Source organism: Podarcis muralis, chromosome Z (genome assembly GCF_964188315.1).
Source record: "Podarcis muralis chromosome Z, rPodMur119.hap1.1, whole genome shotgun sequence".
Taxonomy (NCBI): domain Eukaryota; kingdom Metazoa; phylum Chordata; class Lepidosauria; order Squamata; family Lacertidae; genus Podarcis; species Podarcis muralis.
Window position 1 is genome coordinate 17,428,816 of NC_135673.1, and position 17,475 is coordinate 17,446,290.

The following is a 17,475-nucleotide window of genomic DNA, read 5'->3' on the forward strand; positions in this document are numbered from 1 at the left end:
AATAATAATAATAATAAATAACTTATACCTCACCCATCTGGCCAGGCCTCCCCAGCCACCATGGGCGGCTCCCAACAGAATATTAAAAACACAATAAAGCATCAAACATTAAAAACTTCCCTAAACAGGGCTGCCTTCAGATGTCTTCTAAAAGTCAGATAGTTGATTATCTCCTTGACATCTGATGGGAGGGCGTTCGATAGGGCGGGCACCACCCCCGAGAAGGCCCTCTGCCTGGTTCCCTGTAACCTCACATCTCGCAGTGAGGGAACCGCCAGAAGGCCCTCGCAGCTGGACCTCACTGTACGGGCTGGATGACGGGGGTGGAGATGCTCCTTCAGATATACTGGGCGTTTAGGGCTCTAAAGGTCAGCACCAACACTTTGAATTGTGCTCGGAAACGATAACTATCAGATCTTGACTTCAAATCTTGCTTAAGAGGGAATCCTGGTTAAGGCTAGCAGGAGAAAGAAAACGGGGTCATAGAAGCTCCTGATCTGCTGTTTATAAATCCCATGGCTCCCAACCTTCTGTGGTGTGTGATCTGTTATTAAAGCTGCTGCTCTTTGCTTTTAGCTGCTGTTGGTTCTGCTTGTATTTGTTCTGTTTATAGGTTGTGTTTTTATGTTGGAAAGGGCTGCAGCTCAGTGGCAAGCCTACCTTGCAAGGAGAAGGTTTCCAGAAAGGCCTGGGAATGTCCCCTGTCAAGGCACTGGGCAGTCGATATACACAATATTTTGCTAGGTGGGTTGAGGGTCTGATTAATAGGAGGCAGCTTCCTATGTTTCTGGGAAGGGTCACAGCTCAGTGGAAGAGCAACTACTTTACATGCAGAAGGTCCAAAGTCCAATCCCCAGGTGCACCTCCAGGTAGGGTTAGGAATGCCCCTTCCTGAAACCCTGGAGAGCCATTGCTGCCAGTCAGTGTGCGCAACACTGAGCTAGAGGGACCAAGAGTCTGACTCAGCATAAGGCAGCTGCTTCCTTCGTCCCTATTTAATCCATCCCTCTATTCAGAACTATGAGGACTAGACCCTCAATTTACTTTTTAGGGGAACAGCATTCAGAAGGTCGCCAGAATTTTATCTCACCAAGTTTTCTATGGAACTCTGAAATTCACTTATTTTCTTTAACGTCTCCTTGTCCCGCTTGACTTCGTTTATATACATGGCCAGGTCCTGAAAAAATGAAACACACACACACACACACACACACACACACACACACACACACACAGCTGGCTGTAACATTGTGATCTGGCAGAATCAGCTGAGAGCCATCAACACAATAAGAAACAGTGGTGGACAGGCACGCATACACTGGCTTCGGGACTGCCCCGTTCATATATTTTTCAAAGGATCAGTTCAGAGAAGGGCTATTCCAAGACACAGTGGATTCCACCCCCCAGAATCCCTTGCAGTGCTGCAGGGGTGGCCACAGGTGGGGGCAAAGGCTGCATTGTTTTCTATTTTGTATGCAACACTGATTCCAATCAGTTGCAGTGCATCTTCCTATTCACCTCACTGCCTGCTGTAGCAAAATTATGTAACTTATACCATTTGCATGATTGATTGATTGATTGATTGATTGATTGATTGATTGATTGTTTATTTAAACACACCATAGAACTGGTTTTTTTAATAAAAGAAAAAGCATTGTCCGGTTTACAAAAAGATGAAACAAATTATCAAGAAGAAAAATAATAATTTAAAACTTTCAAAAAGTTAAAATGGCAACAGACTAAAAACAGATCAAAACTCACACAAACTTCCTAAACATCTGGGTATGTTTGTCTATGAGCAAAAATGTTTTCAGCGGGTACCCAAAAGAGTACAGGCAAAAGCACCTGCCTGGTGTCACTAGGCAGGGAGTTCCAAAGTATACGTGCTGCTGCACTAAAAGCTCAATTTCTTACAAATTTGGGATGGGTATTACATGGTCCCTATAACAGGGCCAGTTCTGATCAAAGCAGCCAAGTGGGTACACAGAAGGTAAGGTGCTCTTAGAGGTGAACTGGACCCAAGTTGTCATGGGCTTCATATACTAATTACTTAAGTTATGTCATTATTACGTTACTGTACCCCACGGATTTCAGTGGCAAAGGAAGTGCAATGAATGGTGTCCAGTGCTAGTCCTGCTCAGAGTAGACTCATTGACATTTATGGGCATGGTGAACTTCATTTAATGCAACCCAATTGGGGGGGGGGCGTAATCAATTATGTATCATTTGCGAACTGAAAGTAGCAAGAACAGCAAATGCTGATTATATTTGACGGATTGATCTCTGTTCTAGACATGGGATGAATAAGCAAACGTCAGCAATTGCTGCTCCCATTTCCATGGGAATTCTTAATCCCAGGGTCCTCTTGAATGGAGCTGTGGTGCAGCTCAAAATTGATGAAATTTGTGCAGTGGTTAAAGGGCTGGGACTAGGAGTCAGGACATACCAGGGTTCAAACCCCCCCACTCAGACTGACAGGTGCTCACAGGGTGATCTTGCACCAATCACTGTTTCACTTTCTCTCTTTCAGCCCAGTTTACCTTACAGGGTTGTTTGTGAGGGAGGAACGGGGGGGGGGGGGAGGGGACAGGACATAATGCTGGCTTGAGCAACTTGGATAGAAAGTGAGACACAATAAATGTAAAATAATAATAATTTTAAAAAATCCAGTCCCCAAAATGCGCACACTGCAACAGGGGCTGTTTTGCATTTTACATGGCACCACCAAAATTTCATGCAGAAAACACATGCAGCATGGTGGTGTCCCTCACCACACTTGCATGTGAGCTTGCCCACTGGCAGCTTGTGATGACCTGCATAGAATGTTCAGGGGTGTTTTAAGGTTTGCCATTGTGAGAAATACAATCGCTGAGCAGAAGGGAGCCCTTGGTTACGGTGCTGCAAATCCCCTGGTGGGCAGGAGAGGGCGGCAGATGGTGTAAGGCTGAGGAAAGATAGCAGCACATTTGTTTTCTATACCATTGTGTGTATGTGTACCACCAGAAATAAATTAAACAGGCACACTTGTGAGCCCGAGCACTCATGCAGAGAACAGACTGCCCGTTGAGTCCCTGTGCAAACTTTGACAGCCTCTAATCCAGGCTTCCTCAGCCTCGGCCCTCCAGATGTTTTTGGCCTACAACTCCCATGATCCCTAGCTAGCAGGACCTGTGGTCAGGGATAATTGTAGTCTCAAAACATCTGGAGGGCCGAGGTTGAGGAAGCCTGATCTAATCTTTGCCTCTCCCCTGTAGTGCATACATATTTGGGGGCGGAGTCCTTGGTGATTATTTTTGTCCCAAGGGGAAGAAAAAGAGGAAGAACCTGCCTTCACAGGACGCTGCTGCATATTGTCAGTGCTCTGGGATAACCTTCCCCCAAAACCAGCATCTCGTGCAGAGACACTGGGAAGAAATGTAGGCAGCTCTTGCTCTAAGACTGTAATGCAGCCTTCAACAACTTGTCCTTCTTCACATGTTTTGGACTACAACTCCCATCAGCCAGTCAGGGATGATGGGAATTGCTGTCTGCACAATCTGGAGGGCACCATGTTGGCAACCTCTGCCCTACTGTATCTTTAGAATGTGTGCATTGGGGGGGGGGTGCACGCGCGCATACCACTTCTTTTCATAGTCTCCCACCTCCTCCATCTCTCCCCCCCCCCCATCCAAACACACTTTCTGCCCTGTCAGTTCAGATTAAGTCAGAGGGATGGAGACTTTCCCAAGACAAGCCCTGGGGGTGCTGACCTTCCACAGCTTCCCCAACATAAGGAAGATTAATCCCTGGCTGAAGTGACAGTGCTTGTTAAGGGTCACACAGTCCCAGGGTTTCAAACACTGAGTGGCAGCAACAGTTAGCAAGGCAAACAACACCCAAAGCGTAATGGAGTGAGCCAAGAGTTGCCTGTGGCCACCATCTCCTTGCATTCCAGGAAGTGGCCTATTTCAGGAGGGTTCAGGAATCCAGGGAGAGCTTTCAAACCATGTTTTGAGGGACCTCAAGGGCTCTTCAGGGGTCAATCAAAGGTTCAGAATGTCAGGGAGATGCGTCCCCGAAGGTAGTTTGTCCAGGGCCTGATGACTTCCCAATCTGCAGCCTTAGGAGCCTCTCTTCATATCAGGGGATGCCACCTCCAAGGAGAGCCAGCAATATCCTGCCCTCCTTACCCATTAGACACCTATGGAAGACCTTTATTTCAAGAGGCTTTTAAATGTTTCATAGAATCACAGAATCCTAGAGTTGGAAGGCCCCCAAAGGATCCTCTAGTCCAACCCCATTCCAAAGAAGAATCACAAAAAAATTGATTGCTTTTAGGGATTTCATGGACCACTGCATTTAAAGTGACATGTTTTGCTGTGGCTTTTTTTAGAATTTTGAGTACTCATTGGAATCCATTGGCAGACGCTCAGTAGCCTCAGTGTCTTTGTTGGAAATGTTTAATATTATCTTACTGTGGTTTAGATATTTGAACTAGCTGGGATCATTGGACAGGCTTTAACGACTGATGTCTTAATTGACCATGAATAGAAAAATGTTGCAATGTCATCTGTATTATCAAAAGGAGTTATTCCTTTGGACTGGAGCATGGCACTTTGAAAGGAATTACTGTAGCATTTAGACTGTTGCTGTGATGGTTTTTCAACTTGCATTGTTTCCTGTTTTGCTTTGAGCTGCTTCAGTGTGGAAACTCAGCAGAGAAAACCATAAGTTGATGCAGAGGTGAACTGAACTTCAGCTTGGAAAAGAGAAACAGATATGATTGACAGATTAAGTTGATAGATCGAACTTTGGGACTGTGGACTTCGGAGCATGAAAGCCTTGCAGCTGGGTCCATCTGGTCCAACCTCCTGTCCTCACAGTGGCCAACCAGATGCCCCAGTGGGAAGAAGCCCACAAGCAGGACCTGAGCACAAGAGCTCCCCTCCCCTCCTGTGATTCCAGCACCTGGCATTCAGAGTCACACTGCCTCCAACAGCGGAGGTCAAACAGCCATTGTGACCCTCCATGGATTCGCCTATAAGAATATCTGGAACTTTGGAAGATTAGGAACAAGTGTGGCCTTGAAACAATACACCCCACCCCAATACCTGGTTAAAAAAAAAACTGGGGCTCCTACCTGCATCGCTTCCAAGGCTTCCTTGAGCTGCTGCTTTTCTGGCCGATCCGATGAATGGCTGAGAAGCTCCTGAAAGGAAACTGCAGCATGTCAGAGGCATGTTGATGCCTTGCTCCATCCCACAGCGTGAGCCTCACATTGGAAGCCAGCATCAGTGGCAAACTTTCTGCAGCCACAGAATCACCGGCAGCAGGGAAGTGAGGGTGTGTGTGTGTGTGATGACTCCACCTCCACTGTGTATTGCTGCGAACCAGAAGCCTGTTACAATCATCCAGCAAGTAACCCATGAGGGGTGTGTTGTGGCAGCTCAGCGAACCCAGAGCTAACAGAAGGAATTTCATGCATCAGCAAATTATTTGCAGGTTTCTTTCCCCATCAGCTAATTGACCCTCCTTGCAAAACAATGAGGATCAACAAGCCCATGCTTCACAAAAACTCCATTGCATGGAGACGCTGGTGCAATTATTAACATTTAAAAAGACGAGCGAAAGAGGGTGGAGGGAAATAAATGTGGGGAGGGGAGCTATGCATCCTTTCCTGGAAAAAGTGTTTAGCAGCAGCGTAGCTCTTAATTGTGTCAGACTAGGACCTGGGAGATCAGGGTTCAGTTCCCACTTTGCCACGTGAAGCTCACTGGGTGACCTTAGCCTAGTTGCTGCCTCTTGGCCTAACCTACCTCACAGGGTTGTTGTGGGGAATTAATTGAGAAGTGGGAGGAACCATGCATGCTACCTTGAGCTCCTTGGAGAAATAGGTGGAAAAGAAATGCAATAAATAAGAAAGGCGTATAGAGCTTGATGAGAGAAAGGGGACTGGGGTTTCAGTGGAGTCCCAGGCTAAGCCCCAGAATCTATCTTCAACAGTCCTCTGTGGATTTGCAGGGGGGTTCCCTCCTGCTGACAATCTTGCAAGTCCACATACCGTATTTTTCTCTCTATAAGACGCACCCGACCATAAGACGCACCTAGTTTTTAGAGGAGAAAAACAAGAAACAAGAAAGCAATGCAAAGCCTTTTGAGCGAAGAGGCAGGAGTGCTCCGGCTGCACTCAAGAGGCTCTGCATGGCTATCCCTGAAACCAGGAGAGCAAGAGGGATTGGTGCGCACCCTGAGCCTCCTGGGCGCAGCCTGCACTCACTCCATAAGGCGCACACACATTTCCCCTTACTTTTTAGGAGGGGAAAAGTGTGTCTTATAGAGCAAAAAATACGGTAGCTTGTATTCTTCCTTATTGCGGAACAGAATCTGCTTGAACACGAAATACCCAGGCCCTGACTGAACAGGCTCCGCGTTTGCACGAGAGGTATTGCTCTTGATCAAACAAGTGCCAACACAAGCCTCCACAGGCCTACCCTGCAGGGACAACTGGGGGCTGAGCATGCTGTGCAAGGGGATGCTAGGGAGCGGGGCTTACTTGCCACCTTGCCTACCCATAGACACAGCTTCTGCATATTCAGGTAAGTGCCTCAACTCACTTTATGGGAGTTGTTGAGCTTCGCACAAGGGAGCTAGTATAACGGACTGTAGCTTGTGTGCATTGGGGACATCTTTCTCCAGGCTAACTCTGCACACACTGCTGCTCTCCTTCTGCCAACTTCAAACTCCTGTCTAACTTTCAGACTTCGTCAAACCTGCCCCTCAGGCTGGATATTGAACCAAGAGTGAGGTGGCAGCAGGGAGAGGAGAGGAGAGGAGTGGAGCGTTGCAGCTAAAGGCCACTCTGGAGAGGGCATCTGATGTGACCTATGCTGTCAGGCTGATCACATCACATCTGCCAACATGGCACAGATCAAAACTGGGAGATGCTTGCATCACTCCTTTCCACAAGCTGAGGTCCACAACCTTATTTCATCCAAAAGACTACCTGCCACAGGACGAAGAAAACTCCATTTGCTTAGCCAGGGCTGTTTCAGAAGACAAAGGGCAGCAAATTTTTGCTGCCCATTGACCTGACAACTGATGAAAACTGAAACAAGTTAGTGACCTTTTCGATCTAAATGTTATTTCTTGTAGTTTTGCTTAATTGCTTTGACATCGATGAGTTTTAATTTTCTATTTGAATTTGATAAAGGGCTGTAAGCTGCCCTGAAGGGAACTGTAGATGTGGTAGAAGTTGCAACATCCATCAACTTGAGCCCTGTAATTAAAGGTGTGGAATAACACCTGGAGTCCTGGGTTCAGATAAGGGATATCTGGCTCTGAATCCCTGGGAAAAAGCAGGACCTGCAACAAGATGTTTCAAGCATGGGTGTGTTTCCCTGCTCTTAGAGATTTTAGCTGACTATACTCTTATCTGCCATACTCCTTTCCATTCCTCAATCAAATATCAATGCATACATCAATCAAATATGCTCTTCTACAGTTTCTCCTGAAAGCCAGTGTGGTGCAGTGGTTAGTGTCAGAGTAGGACCTGGGAGACCCGGGTTCAAATCCCCCACTCTGCCATAAAGCACACTGAATGTAATGTTGGGCTCAGTTACTGTCTCTAAGCCTAACTTATCTCACAGGGCTATTGTAGGCGTAAAATGAAGAGGGGGAGAATTGTTTACACTACCCTGATCTTGTTGGAAGAAATGGGGGGGGGGGTAGAAATGTAATAATAATTGTGATAATAATGATAATAATATTCATAAGAAACGTTTAGCATTTTTTTCTTGATTTGCTTTATATACTTTAATTTCCCTCACCCTCCCCAAACACACTGTAGCTGAAGGAATTTCTGCCCCTATCAGAATACAGGTGAACCCACTTACTTTTAATAAGAGGTGATACTTCAAAACTCTTTGCATTGGCACCACCAACAAGTCTTGCAGTTTAAACTTCCCATCCTGAACTTTCAGCGTACATTCCTGAAAGAGGGGGGAGAAAAGTGAGAACACTTTAAAAAAGAAAAAAAGAAAATGTTTTCAAAAGACTATCACTTCATGCTACTGTTAAGAAATTATCTAGTTTCAATTGCTCTGACTGTGGAAATCCAATTTGCATCTAAAAAACAATGCCTAGACTATCAGGGATCAAAGCTGAGCTCTTCCTTCATTGATGGCCATTAACATGGAAGGCTTCAGAAAAAGAATAAGGCTTTCAGTGGTGACTAGCTATGATGGCTATGCTATACCTCTACTTTCTGAGGCCCAGTATACCTGAAGGAGCATCTCCACCTGCATCGTTCAGCCTGGACACTGAGGTCCAGCTCCGAGGGCCTTTTGGCAGTTCCCTCACTGTGAGAAGTGAAGCTACAGGGAACCAGGCAGAGGGCCTTCTCGGTAGTGGCACCTGCCCTGAGGAGTGCCCTCCCATCAGATGTCAAGAAAATAAACAACTATCTGACTTTTAGAAGACAACTGAAGGCAGCCCTGTTTAGGGAAGTTTTTGATGTTTTATTGCTTTATTATTATTATTATTATTATTATTATTATTATTATTATTATTATGTTGGGAGCTACCCAGAGTAGCTGGAGAAACCCAGCAACATGGGTGGGGTATAAATACCGCTTGCAGGTTTCCCATAATGGGTATCTGGTTGGTCACTGTGAGAATTAGACTAGCTGGGACCCCTTTGGCCTGACCCTCTTCTTACACTTTTTCTAGCTTTCTACTTGGAGAGATCTCCCGCAACTGGTATTCAGAAGCACGCTGTCTCCAACAATGGAGGGAGAACACAGCTGTTGTGGCTAGTAAGCCAATGATAGCAATGGATTCATCTAATCCCCTTTCAAAGGCTGGCCACCCACTTGCTGACCTCTCCCCGCACCCACCAAAAACGCTCCGCACAGTCACCTCGATTTTCTGCTGAACATCTTCCCGGTTGGCCATGAGGTGATTCAGCGTGGTCTGTGCATATTCCATGTGGCTGCAGTACTCGCCGTATATCAAGAGCCTACAAGGAAGAAGAAGGGGGAAGGATTTGACAACTGCTTTGGCTCTCTGCTTGGCTCATTTTGGCATGGCACACAGTCCAACCCTAGTTAACATTGGTGATGTGACAATCCCACCCCTGACACAAGTTTTAATATATTTTTACCTCTCCCTTCTCTCCAAAAGAGCCCCATGCAGAGTACATACAATCCATGCACTGGATTTTGGGGTGCGTTCTAGGTTCCAAGATTCAGGCTGGGATTGCTCTGGCTCCAGCTTCCACCTAAAGCTGTGGTCCCCAAACTTTATGGAACCAAGTGGTTGCATAAACTGATCACCAGTGCCCACTACCCTAGAACCTTCATTATACACCTTTAGGCGCCAGGCAAAAACTTTCCTCTTCAGCCAGGCCTTGGGCTGATTAACATCTTATACCCCTTTTAAATGGGCTCATAGGAAGAGGCCGGGAGAGCAGGGATTACGGCTTTTTTGGTTTTGTTTTAATTATGCATTTTGTGTTTTTATATTGTACTTTTATGCTGTGAACCCGAGATCTACAGATGAAGGAACGTATACAAATTTAATAAGCAATAATAAAAAATAATATCCTACCCTACCCTATAAAAAGCAATATTCAGAATAGTGGGCTGAAAAAAGAAAAGTTCTCCGCCCTTGTGTGACCTAAACTATCCAAAGGAGAAACCAGAAATCTTAGCCAGTATGAAACTGTTCCAGAATCTGGATTGTGTAAAGGGTGGAACACACACACACACACACACACACACACACACACACACACACACAAACTTGGGTGGACCTTTACATAATATCTTGCTCTCTTCTTGCATCACCTTCTTCTTGTTCCAGCCAATTTGGCCACATGCTTTTTTGTTGAAACAGTTTTCCTTGGGCGGCTCGTTGAGGGAGATAATTGGAGCCTTTGCAATCTTTGTGCTGCCAAGCTTGACATGAATGCATTTTGGGGCCGGAACTTCGAAGGAAGGCCAGGATTTCAGTGCCAAACGATTCGGACAGGGACAGCTGGCATCAGAGTTGCACCGAAGTCCCTCTGATTAAGTTTCCAGCGGTCTTGCTGAAAACCTTCTTCACTTCTCTATAAATTCCTCCCCAGCCAGAGCCTCTGGATTCCCACCAGGACACAAGTCCCAGCTCTTGAGATCTTTCACCAGATGTGGATCAGATTATGCATGAGGTCAAGAGAATCACCCATCGCACAGTTCGGATGCCCCAGAAGGGGGGTGTGCGGAACACGCCTGGGATATGTTTCCTAGTCTCATCCAAAGTTGCCCCCCCTTTTTTGTTCCTGCGGGGGGGGGGGTTTATTAGCTGTGAGTAGAGGACCCTTGTGGGTCCCTTCCAACTCTACAATTCTGTGACTGGGACTCCCACATCCTGCTTCCTTTGTGGTGGCAGGAGACCTGGGTTGAAATACAGTGATGTGCCATCAGTATGCCCCATGCAACTAATCATCTGGGGCTCTGAGAACACCTGGAGGAGGTTCCCACAAATCCCTGACATGTTCTCTCTCTCCCTCCACCAATTGCCACTTTCCTTTCCTCCTTTTTCTTTTACCTTTCCTTGAATTCTAGAAACACTTTGGCCAAGCTGCTCCCTCCAGACATCATGGAAACATCGATGGCTCTCAGGAAATTGAAGTGGACTTTGATGAGGTCCTGGAAAAGAAAGGAAAGGAAAGGGGGAGAGATATAGTACCCAAAGGTTATGCCCACTTACAGTTGCGGAGCTTCATGCTCTGGCACAGGGGGGTGGAGACACTGGTGGAGGAAGAGGAGTGCGGGGGGAGCGCACTGCCCCTGGCAGAGCGATCCTGATGGAGTGGCATTGTGGTTGCTCCCCCACCCGCACTGGGCACCACGCCCCCAGGATGCGGACCACGCCCCTGCAGGCGGCGCACCATGCCACCAGGATGCATACCAGCCCCGCTCCCACCTGCTCTCTGCCCCCAGTGCCGGAGCATGAAGCTCCGCCACTGGGTGCGTGTTCTGGGGGCATGGCACGCCACCTGTGGGGGCGTGGTGCCCAGTGCGGGCGGGGGGGGCAGCCGTGATGGCACCCCACCAGGATCACACTGCCAGGGGCGGTGCGCTCCCCCCCACTCCTCTTCCTCTGTCAGTGCCCACTTATGCGAAAGAAAATACAATTTACTTATTATTTAGAAACAAAAAAGCTCCACTCAGGCCACCATAATTAACCACTCAAAAACTCTTAAAAGAAAGTCCTTGTGTGTAAAGTGAATTGTAAACTGCAGCAGGGTCAGACTTGAAACCCAGGTTCCTTAAATCAAGGAACTGAATCTGCAGCTTGTGTGAAGGAGGGGAGAAGAGATTTAAAGGTCCGGATCTTAGACAACATTACCTCCAAGTTAATAAATATTGCTTCCATCTCTTGTAGAGTCAAAACCAGCCTCAATGGATTCATGTAGTTCTGCAAAAGCGAAACAGAATAAGGTGGGAAGCATAGGCCACAACACCCAAATTCTACAGCAGGGGTGAGGGAGTCTAACATGGTCATCTAAGCCTCTCTATCTAGCACATGAAATTCCCAACAGGCCATGCTCCGTCTCCCATATTCGTGCTGCTCATCGGTCTTGCTCTGCAGTTTCCTCAGGTGATTTTGCCTGGCTGGAAGGTGCCCTTGAATTGTGATCATGTCTCTTGCTTACCTGAATGGAGGATGTGTGTGTGTGTTTGTGTATCTTTAGAAACCTATGACTTGGAATATAGCTTACTGTACAAGGGTGAGAGCCATATAATTTATTCTGCCACTTTTGTCTCTGGCCCCACCCGCCACTGTTGCATGGCCCTCAGAACACTGCCCACAAGGGAGTAAGAACTTGAGAGCCCTGCTGGATCAGGTCAAAGACCACCTAGTCCAGCATCTTGCTGTCACGGTAGCCAGTCAAATGCCCCAATGGGAAAAACTGAAAGCAGGACCTGAGCACAACAGCAACACTCTCCCCACTTGAGAGTCCCAGAAACTCAGAGGCAATGCTGCCTCCGAGAGTAGAGGTATAGCGTCAAAAGAGCCTGGCTGCTGGATCAGACCAAAGGCCCATCTAGTCCAGCATCCTGGTCTTCTGGCTAGCCAGAAGCCACAAACAGGACCAAAGTTGCAAGAGCAACTCTCCCCTCCTGTGTTTTCCAGCAACTGGTATTCAGAGGCACCCTGCCTTCAGTAGTGAAGAAGCAGCAGCAAGAGACCCTAAGCAAGGCTCTGTTGGATCACGCCTGTGGCCCATCCAATAAAAGCAAACTGTTCCCACAGTGGCCGACCAGATCCTGTTCTGGGAAGCCCACATGCAGGATCTGAACAAAAGAGCAACTCTTGCCCTAACTAAATATTCAGCGTACGAAACCTCTCTTTGTCCATCCATTTGATATATTTTTTTCTTTAGCCAAGGAATAAAAAACAAATTGTAAGTGGAGCTAATTTCATGTTTTAAAAACATTAATGTGCTTACACTGTTGCTTAATCACCAGAGGGGAAAGTAATTGCTTGGCTCCTGGCTCCACATTATGCTCCTGAAGTCATCATCTTTACATACGTGTGTGTGTGTGTGTGTGTGTGTGTGTGTGTGTGTGTGTGGTTTTAAACAATTCTGAAATGCAAAACCAAACCATAATTCATCAAAATGAATTAAAAGGCAGGGCTGGCGAGATGCACCCACCCCCAAGATAAACGGCCCTGCTCCCTTATCATTTGAAGGCCATCAAAGGGAGGTAAGGGAACGGGTCCTTATCAGAACGGTTGTGGAGCTCCTGCCCATCAGGAAGAGTAATGAGTCTGTTAAAAGCTGTCACTGGACTGGGCACGAGAGGGGGCTGGATGTTGGAGAGAAAAAAAACTTTTTGGCAGCAAGGACAGAAAAACAAAACCCTCCGCCTCCTTTCACGATGCCTTCAGCTCCAGGGGGCGTTTTCCTTGAAGGGAGGGTGGTCTGGCTGTTTTAAAGTCTCCCTTCCTTCCTTCCTTTCCTTGTTTGTTTGCAGCATTTATCTCCCACCTTTTCCTCCAATGAGCTTAAGGTGGTGCATAGGTAGGTTAGGCCACAGGAAGGAGATGGGGAGGGGGGGGGAGAGAAAGAGAGACTGGCCCACAAGGTCATACCTAGACCTATTCCCTATTGTCAAAATTTTGATTGTAAGATCCCCGTCGTAGAGCCCAAGCGTCAAATGCACTGACATATGTAATGTAGCAATTTGCACTTGACATTCACCTTTTCTATGTCTTCGAGAGTCTTGTAGTATTTGGCCTCAGTTTCCTGGATTTCTAGCAAACAGCAATTCCTTTTGTCATCTTCTGTCATGCCCATTTTCTAGAGGGGAAAACATAAACACTGGCATGTTAGCATATCTAAGCTGCTCGTTTTGATCTGAACTCAACAGAATGGAACTTAGGGATACCTTCAGGTGGACAAGGGAAGCTGTTTCATGCAGAACCAGACCACTGGACTGCCTATGCTATCAGGCAGCAGCAATCCAGGGTTTTAGGTGTGTGTGGGGGGGTAATTCCAGCCCTGCCTGGAGATGCCATTGGGGATTGCACTGGGGCCACCTGCATACAAAGCAGATGCTCTACCACTGAGCTATGGTTCTTTCACTGAAAATACAGTAAGGTTAAAATAGGAATGAAGGAATCTGCCTTATCAGACCACAGTATAATGCCATCATCAGTAGCTTTGTCTAGCTAGACACACATGGGGCAGGACGTTCCCAGAAACAGCTCCTGGATTAGGACTCGCCAACCTTCTTAGGCCCATGGGAACATTTGGGTTTTGGAGGGACTGCTCTGGGTACTATTTCCTCTGGTCACTTCTACCCCACCCCACCCTCCAAAACCAGTCCTTCTCTTGCACACACTCCACTTTCCCAAGGGATCTGGGTAAAAGTTGGACCCAGTAGAATTAATCTCAGCCGTGAGCATATAGGGTTACTTGAGGAAATGGGAAAGAGGGTCACTCTGCCAACTTCCCCCTTCAACTTTATGTGCTCTTTAAGGGAGAAAATGATAGCTACCCTCATCACTTTGTGGCTAAGAGGGCAGTTGCAGGGTGTGCTGGAGCTTCTACTGCAGCCCCTTCTTGTCCTACCACATTCTAAGTGTATGAATGAATGTTTTGTTTTGTTTTAATACTATCTTATGCTAACCAATGAATTGTTTTACTTTTTGAGGTGTAAATTGCTTTGTAACCTATTGGTGGCAAAAACAAAAACAAAAAAATCAGTTCATAAATAAATAGCCAGATCTATGCATGTTCCAAATGAGGCACAAAAGGCACCTGAGATGTCCATTTCCAAGCATGCAAACCTGGGCTTGGCACCATGGCACATGCAATGGATAAAAACTCTTTTCACTTATAGCCGGGAACACTTACCTGCATATATCTGATCTGAAGCATGGAAGGGGTACACAGGGAAAATCAAGAAGGGTTAGGACATTTTGCATCACAAATCACCCATTTCATTTGGATATTCTAAAAATGTTTTTGCTGCACATTTTGGGGATAAGTTACAAAGGCTTGCAAAGGCTGCTAATATGTCTTAGGGATACTCATAAGAACGAAAGAAGAACTTGCTGGATCATGCCATAGGGGTTGCATCTAGCCCAGCTTCCTGTCCTCACAAGGGCTAACCAGATGCCCATTATGGGAAGCCCACAAGCAGAACCTGAGCACAAGAGCACTCTTCCCTTCATGCAGTTTCTAGCAACTGGCATTGATACATCCAACTGGAGGCAGAGCAGAGCCATCATGGCTAGTAGCCATACAAAAGCCCTCTCCTCCTCCTCCTCCACCATGAATTTGTCTGATCCATGGTTTAACTATGCTCTGTGTGAATAAGGACTTTATCTGTCCTGAATCTTCCAACACGCAGCTTCATCGGATGTCCACCAGTTCCAGTGTTATGAGAGGAGAGGAAAACTTTTCTCTGTCTACTCTCTCCATCCACAATCTATAAACTGAAAAGCCCCAAAATCCTCACTTTTGAAAGCAGCAGACTTTGCATGACTTTTAACACACCGCTCAAAAAAGGGGGAAAGGTGTCCCCCAGGGAGCAGAATATCAGGGCAATGTCTGTCAACACTTGCCAGAATCTAAAAATACTCTCAGGAGAAGACGTGCAGCTGGTTAATTGAGCCACCCATACATCCCAACTTTCTCAGCCTCAAGAGAGAAGATCTGACAGCTAGCCAGGGCAGGTTGTCATCTGCTTGCTATTTTTATGCTTCCCTTACACATTTATCTCACTCTCTCTCCCCCCCTTGCAGAAGGCACTCCCCATACTCCAGATGACCTCCCAAAATGTTTTGTTTCCCCATCTAAAAAGCCGCAGAAGTGAAGGTTTAGTGTGCAGGATGACCCCAAAGAGAGGGAGGAAGAAGGTGCATTTCAAACAAGAACAAAAAAACTATTGGGTGTGGGTATGTCATTAGTGATGGGAATAAGAGACACACACCCCATTACAAGTGGCACATAAGAATCATTCTGCATTGGTAAGAAAACAGTATTTTAGTGTGGAAGCACCCACACTATCACTGATCTACTATCCATCACTGATCCACACTATCGCTATCACTGAGCTATGGCCCTTCCCCCAAATCATTCAAGTGGCTACCCACCGCCATCACAGCTCTATTCAGATTGCTCCCCTCCTGATATTCAGTTCTAAAAACAGTAGCTAAGGGGACCACCCCAAAAAGTTATGAGGCTGAGGCCCTTCCTTCCATTTTCATTTGAGCATGCTCAGGCCTTCAATGATGCCCTCACCATGGGCTGCTGGACTTCCACTTTGATAATATCTTCGTAGATGTCATCCCCTTCATCTTCACATGGGACGCAGTCGTAGATGTCTTCCCCCAGATCGTGCTCGCTGGAACAAAACCAACAAGGGTTGTTTAGTGCATCAAAAGAAACAGAGCAGGCCACGCTCATGGTTAAGTGCAAAAAGTCGCACAGAAAATGTTAAATAAATAAAAGGTGGTTACGTGAACTGCAGCGTGACGACAGCCATACATTTTTATGTATATAGGGGGGAAACCAAATGGTTAAACATATACCATATTTGCCTGAATATAAGCTGTACCCGAATATAAGCCGAACCTTTAAAAAAAAAATTTTGGGGGGGGGGGGAGAAAAAAAGACAAAACCCAATATAAGCTGCTCCCTTAAAATTCCGCAGGCACTTACACCAATTCCATTTTACCATATGTCTGTTTCAGCAGCGATATTGTAAAAAAAAGCCCATTTTTGTAAGGTCGTGAATTTAAGCTGCACTTTAACTTTTCATGGTCGGAATATGGGGGGGGGGGGCTTATATTCAGGCCAATACGGTAAATGAATCTTGTAGATGGGCAACCTTCTGCATGCAGCATGCCAAGGGTGGGCAGGCCCAGAGGCACACATGGACAGAGAGCAACAAATGTGCCTTTTGGCTTTGTATGGTAGGCTACATTCTAGCCGTGTCCTAGCCAGAGCTTTCTACACATGCACACACAACACAGCAACATCTCTCAGATGCTGAGATGGGCACAGGGGGCCCTCTTCGTAGGTCCTCCACCCTCAGAGGCTGGGGGCAGGGTGGACCAGGGGGAGAGGGCCTTCTCTGTGGTGGCCCCTAAGTTGAAGACCTCCCTTCCCACAGAGGTGTCAATGTATGGCCAATGCATGCTTCTTTACCTTGGTCTTTGGCACCTGAGGTATGCGTGTTTTAGGATGCACCTTATTTTGTTATTTTAAGCAGTTTTAAGCTGTTTTTAATGTTGAGTTTCGATTTTTAACCAGCCCTGTGATCTTAGGGTGAAGGACAAATAATAAATTGTAACAACAACAACAATAACATGCTGCCTCTTTATTCTCCGTACAGGCAAGCAAGAGGCATTATCATAGTTCAAGGCTGAACATCTGCACATGGTTTTGTACTGGAAGACAACACTTTATGCTTCGTAATTATTATTATTTTTAAATCAATAAAGTTTGTAATCAATCATTCATTCAATAAAGGTGGCAGAAGTCCTTGAGGAGGGAACAGAGTAGGACTCATGGGGGATGTGGTCTGGGAAGCGGAACGGCCTAGGAACACGCCCAAGGGCCAGAGAGCTGCATTCATTCTCTTGGCTTATGTTTTCCCCAACTCTGCTATATATCCAGAATTCATAGAAGGGGGCTTTTGAAGAGCATTTTTAGGGAAATCAAATTTGCTTAGTCTCCAGATTCTGTCTCCTAGCCGTCATTCCTGCACTGCAGGGAGTTGAAGTAGGGTCCCTTTGGGTCTCTTCCAACTCTGCACTTCTATGATTCTGTCCAGCGGTTGCCAAACCCCAATGTGGGGACCCACACCTTCCGGCAACTTCCGCAGCAGGCACTCAGCGACTTCTGATAGCAAAGGTTGGCTTTGAAAGCAAAGGTTGGCTTTGAACTCGGGATGTGAGCTTTGGCCTCCTGCTGAGTTTAAAGAGGGCACT

The 17,475-nt window shown here is 46.5% G+C and overlaps 1 protein-coding gene across 3 annotated transcripts in view; it reads right to left on the reverse strand.

Moving 5' to 3' along the window:
• Positions 1 to 17,475, reverse strand: part of VAV2 (vav guanine nucleotide exchange factor 2) — a 157,215-nt gene that overhangs the window by 24,148 nt on the left and 115,592 nt on the right. For 2 of the 3 annotated variants that reach the window (XM_028714438.2, XM_028714441.2), the window contains exons 5-12: positions 15,782 to 15,884; positions 13,232 to 13,330; positions 11,371 to 11,439; positions 10,567 to 10,667; positions 8,896 to 8,995; positions 7,872 to 7,967; positions 5,120 to 5,188; positions 1,091 to 1,177 (exon numbers count right to left, since the gene is read on the reverse strand). In XM_028714438.2, the coding sequence (XP_028570271.1) occupies positions 1,091 to 1,177; positions 5,120 to 5,188; positions 7,872 to 7,967; positions 8,896 to 8,995; positions 10,567 to 10,667; positions 11,371 to 11,439; positions 13,232 to 13,330; positions 15,782 to 15,884 (724 nt within the window). The remainder of the gene's footprint in view (positions 1 to 1,090; positions 1,178 to 5,119; positions 5,189 to 7,871; positions 7,968 to 8,895; positions 8,996 to 10,566; positions 10,668 to 11,370; positions 11,440 to 13,231; positions 13,331 to 15,781; positions 15,885 to 17,475) is intronic. The other variant, XM_077922582.1, reaches the window with a different exon arrangement.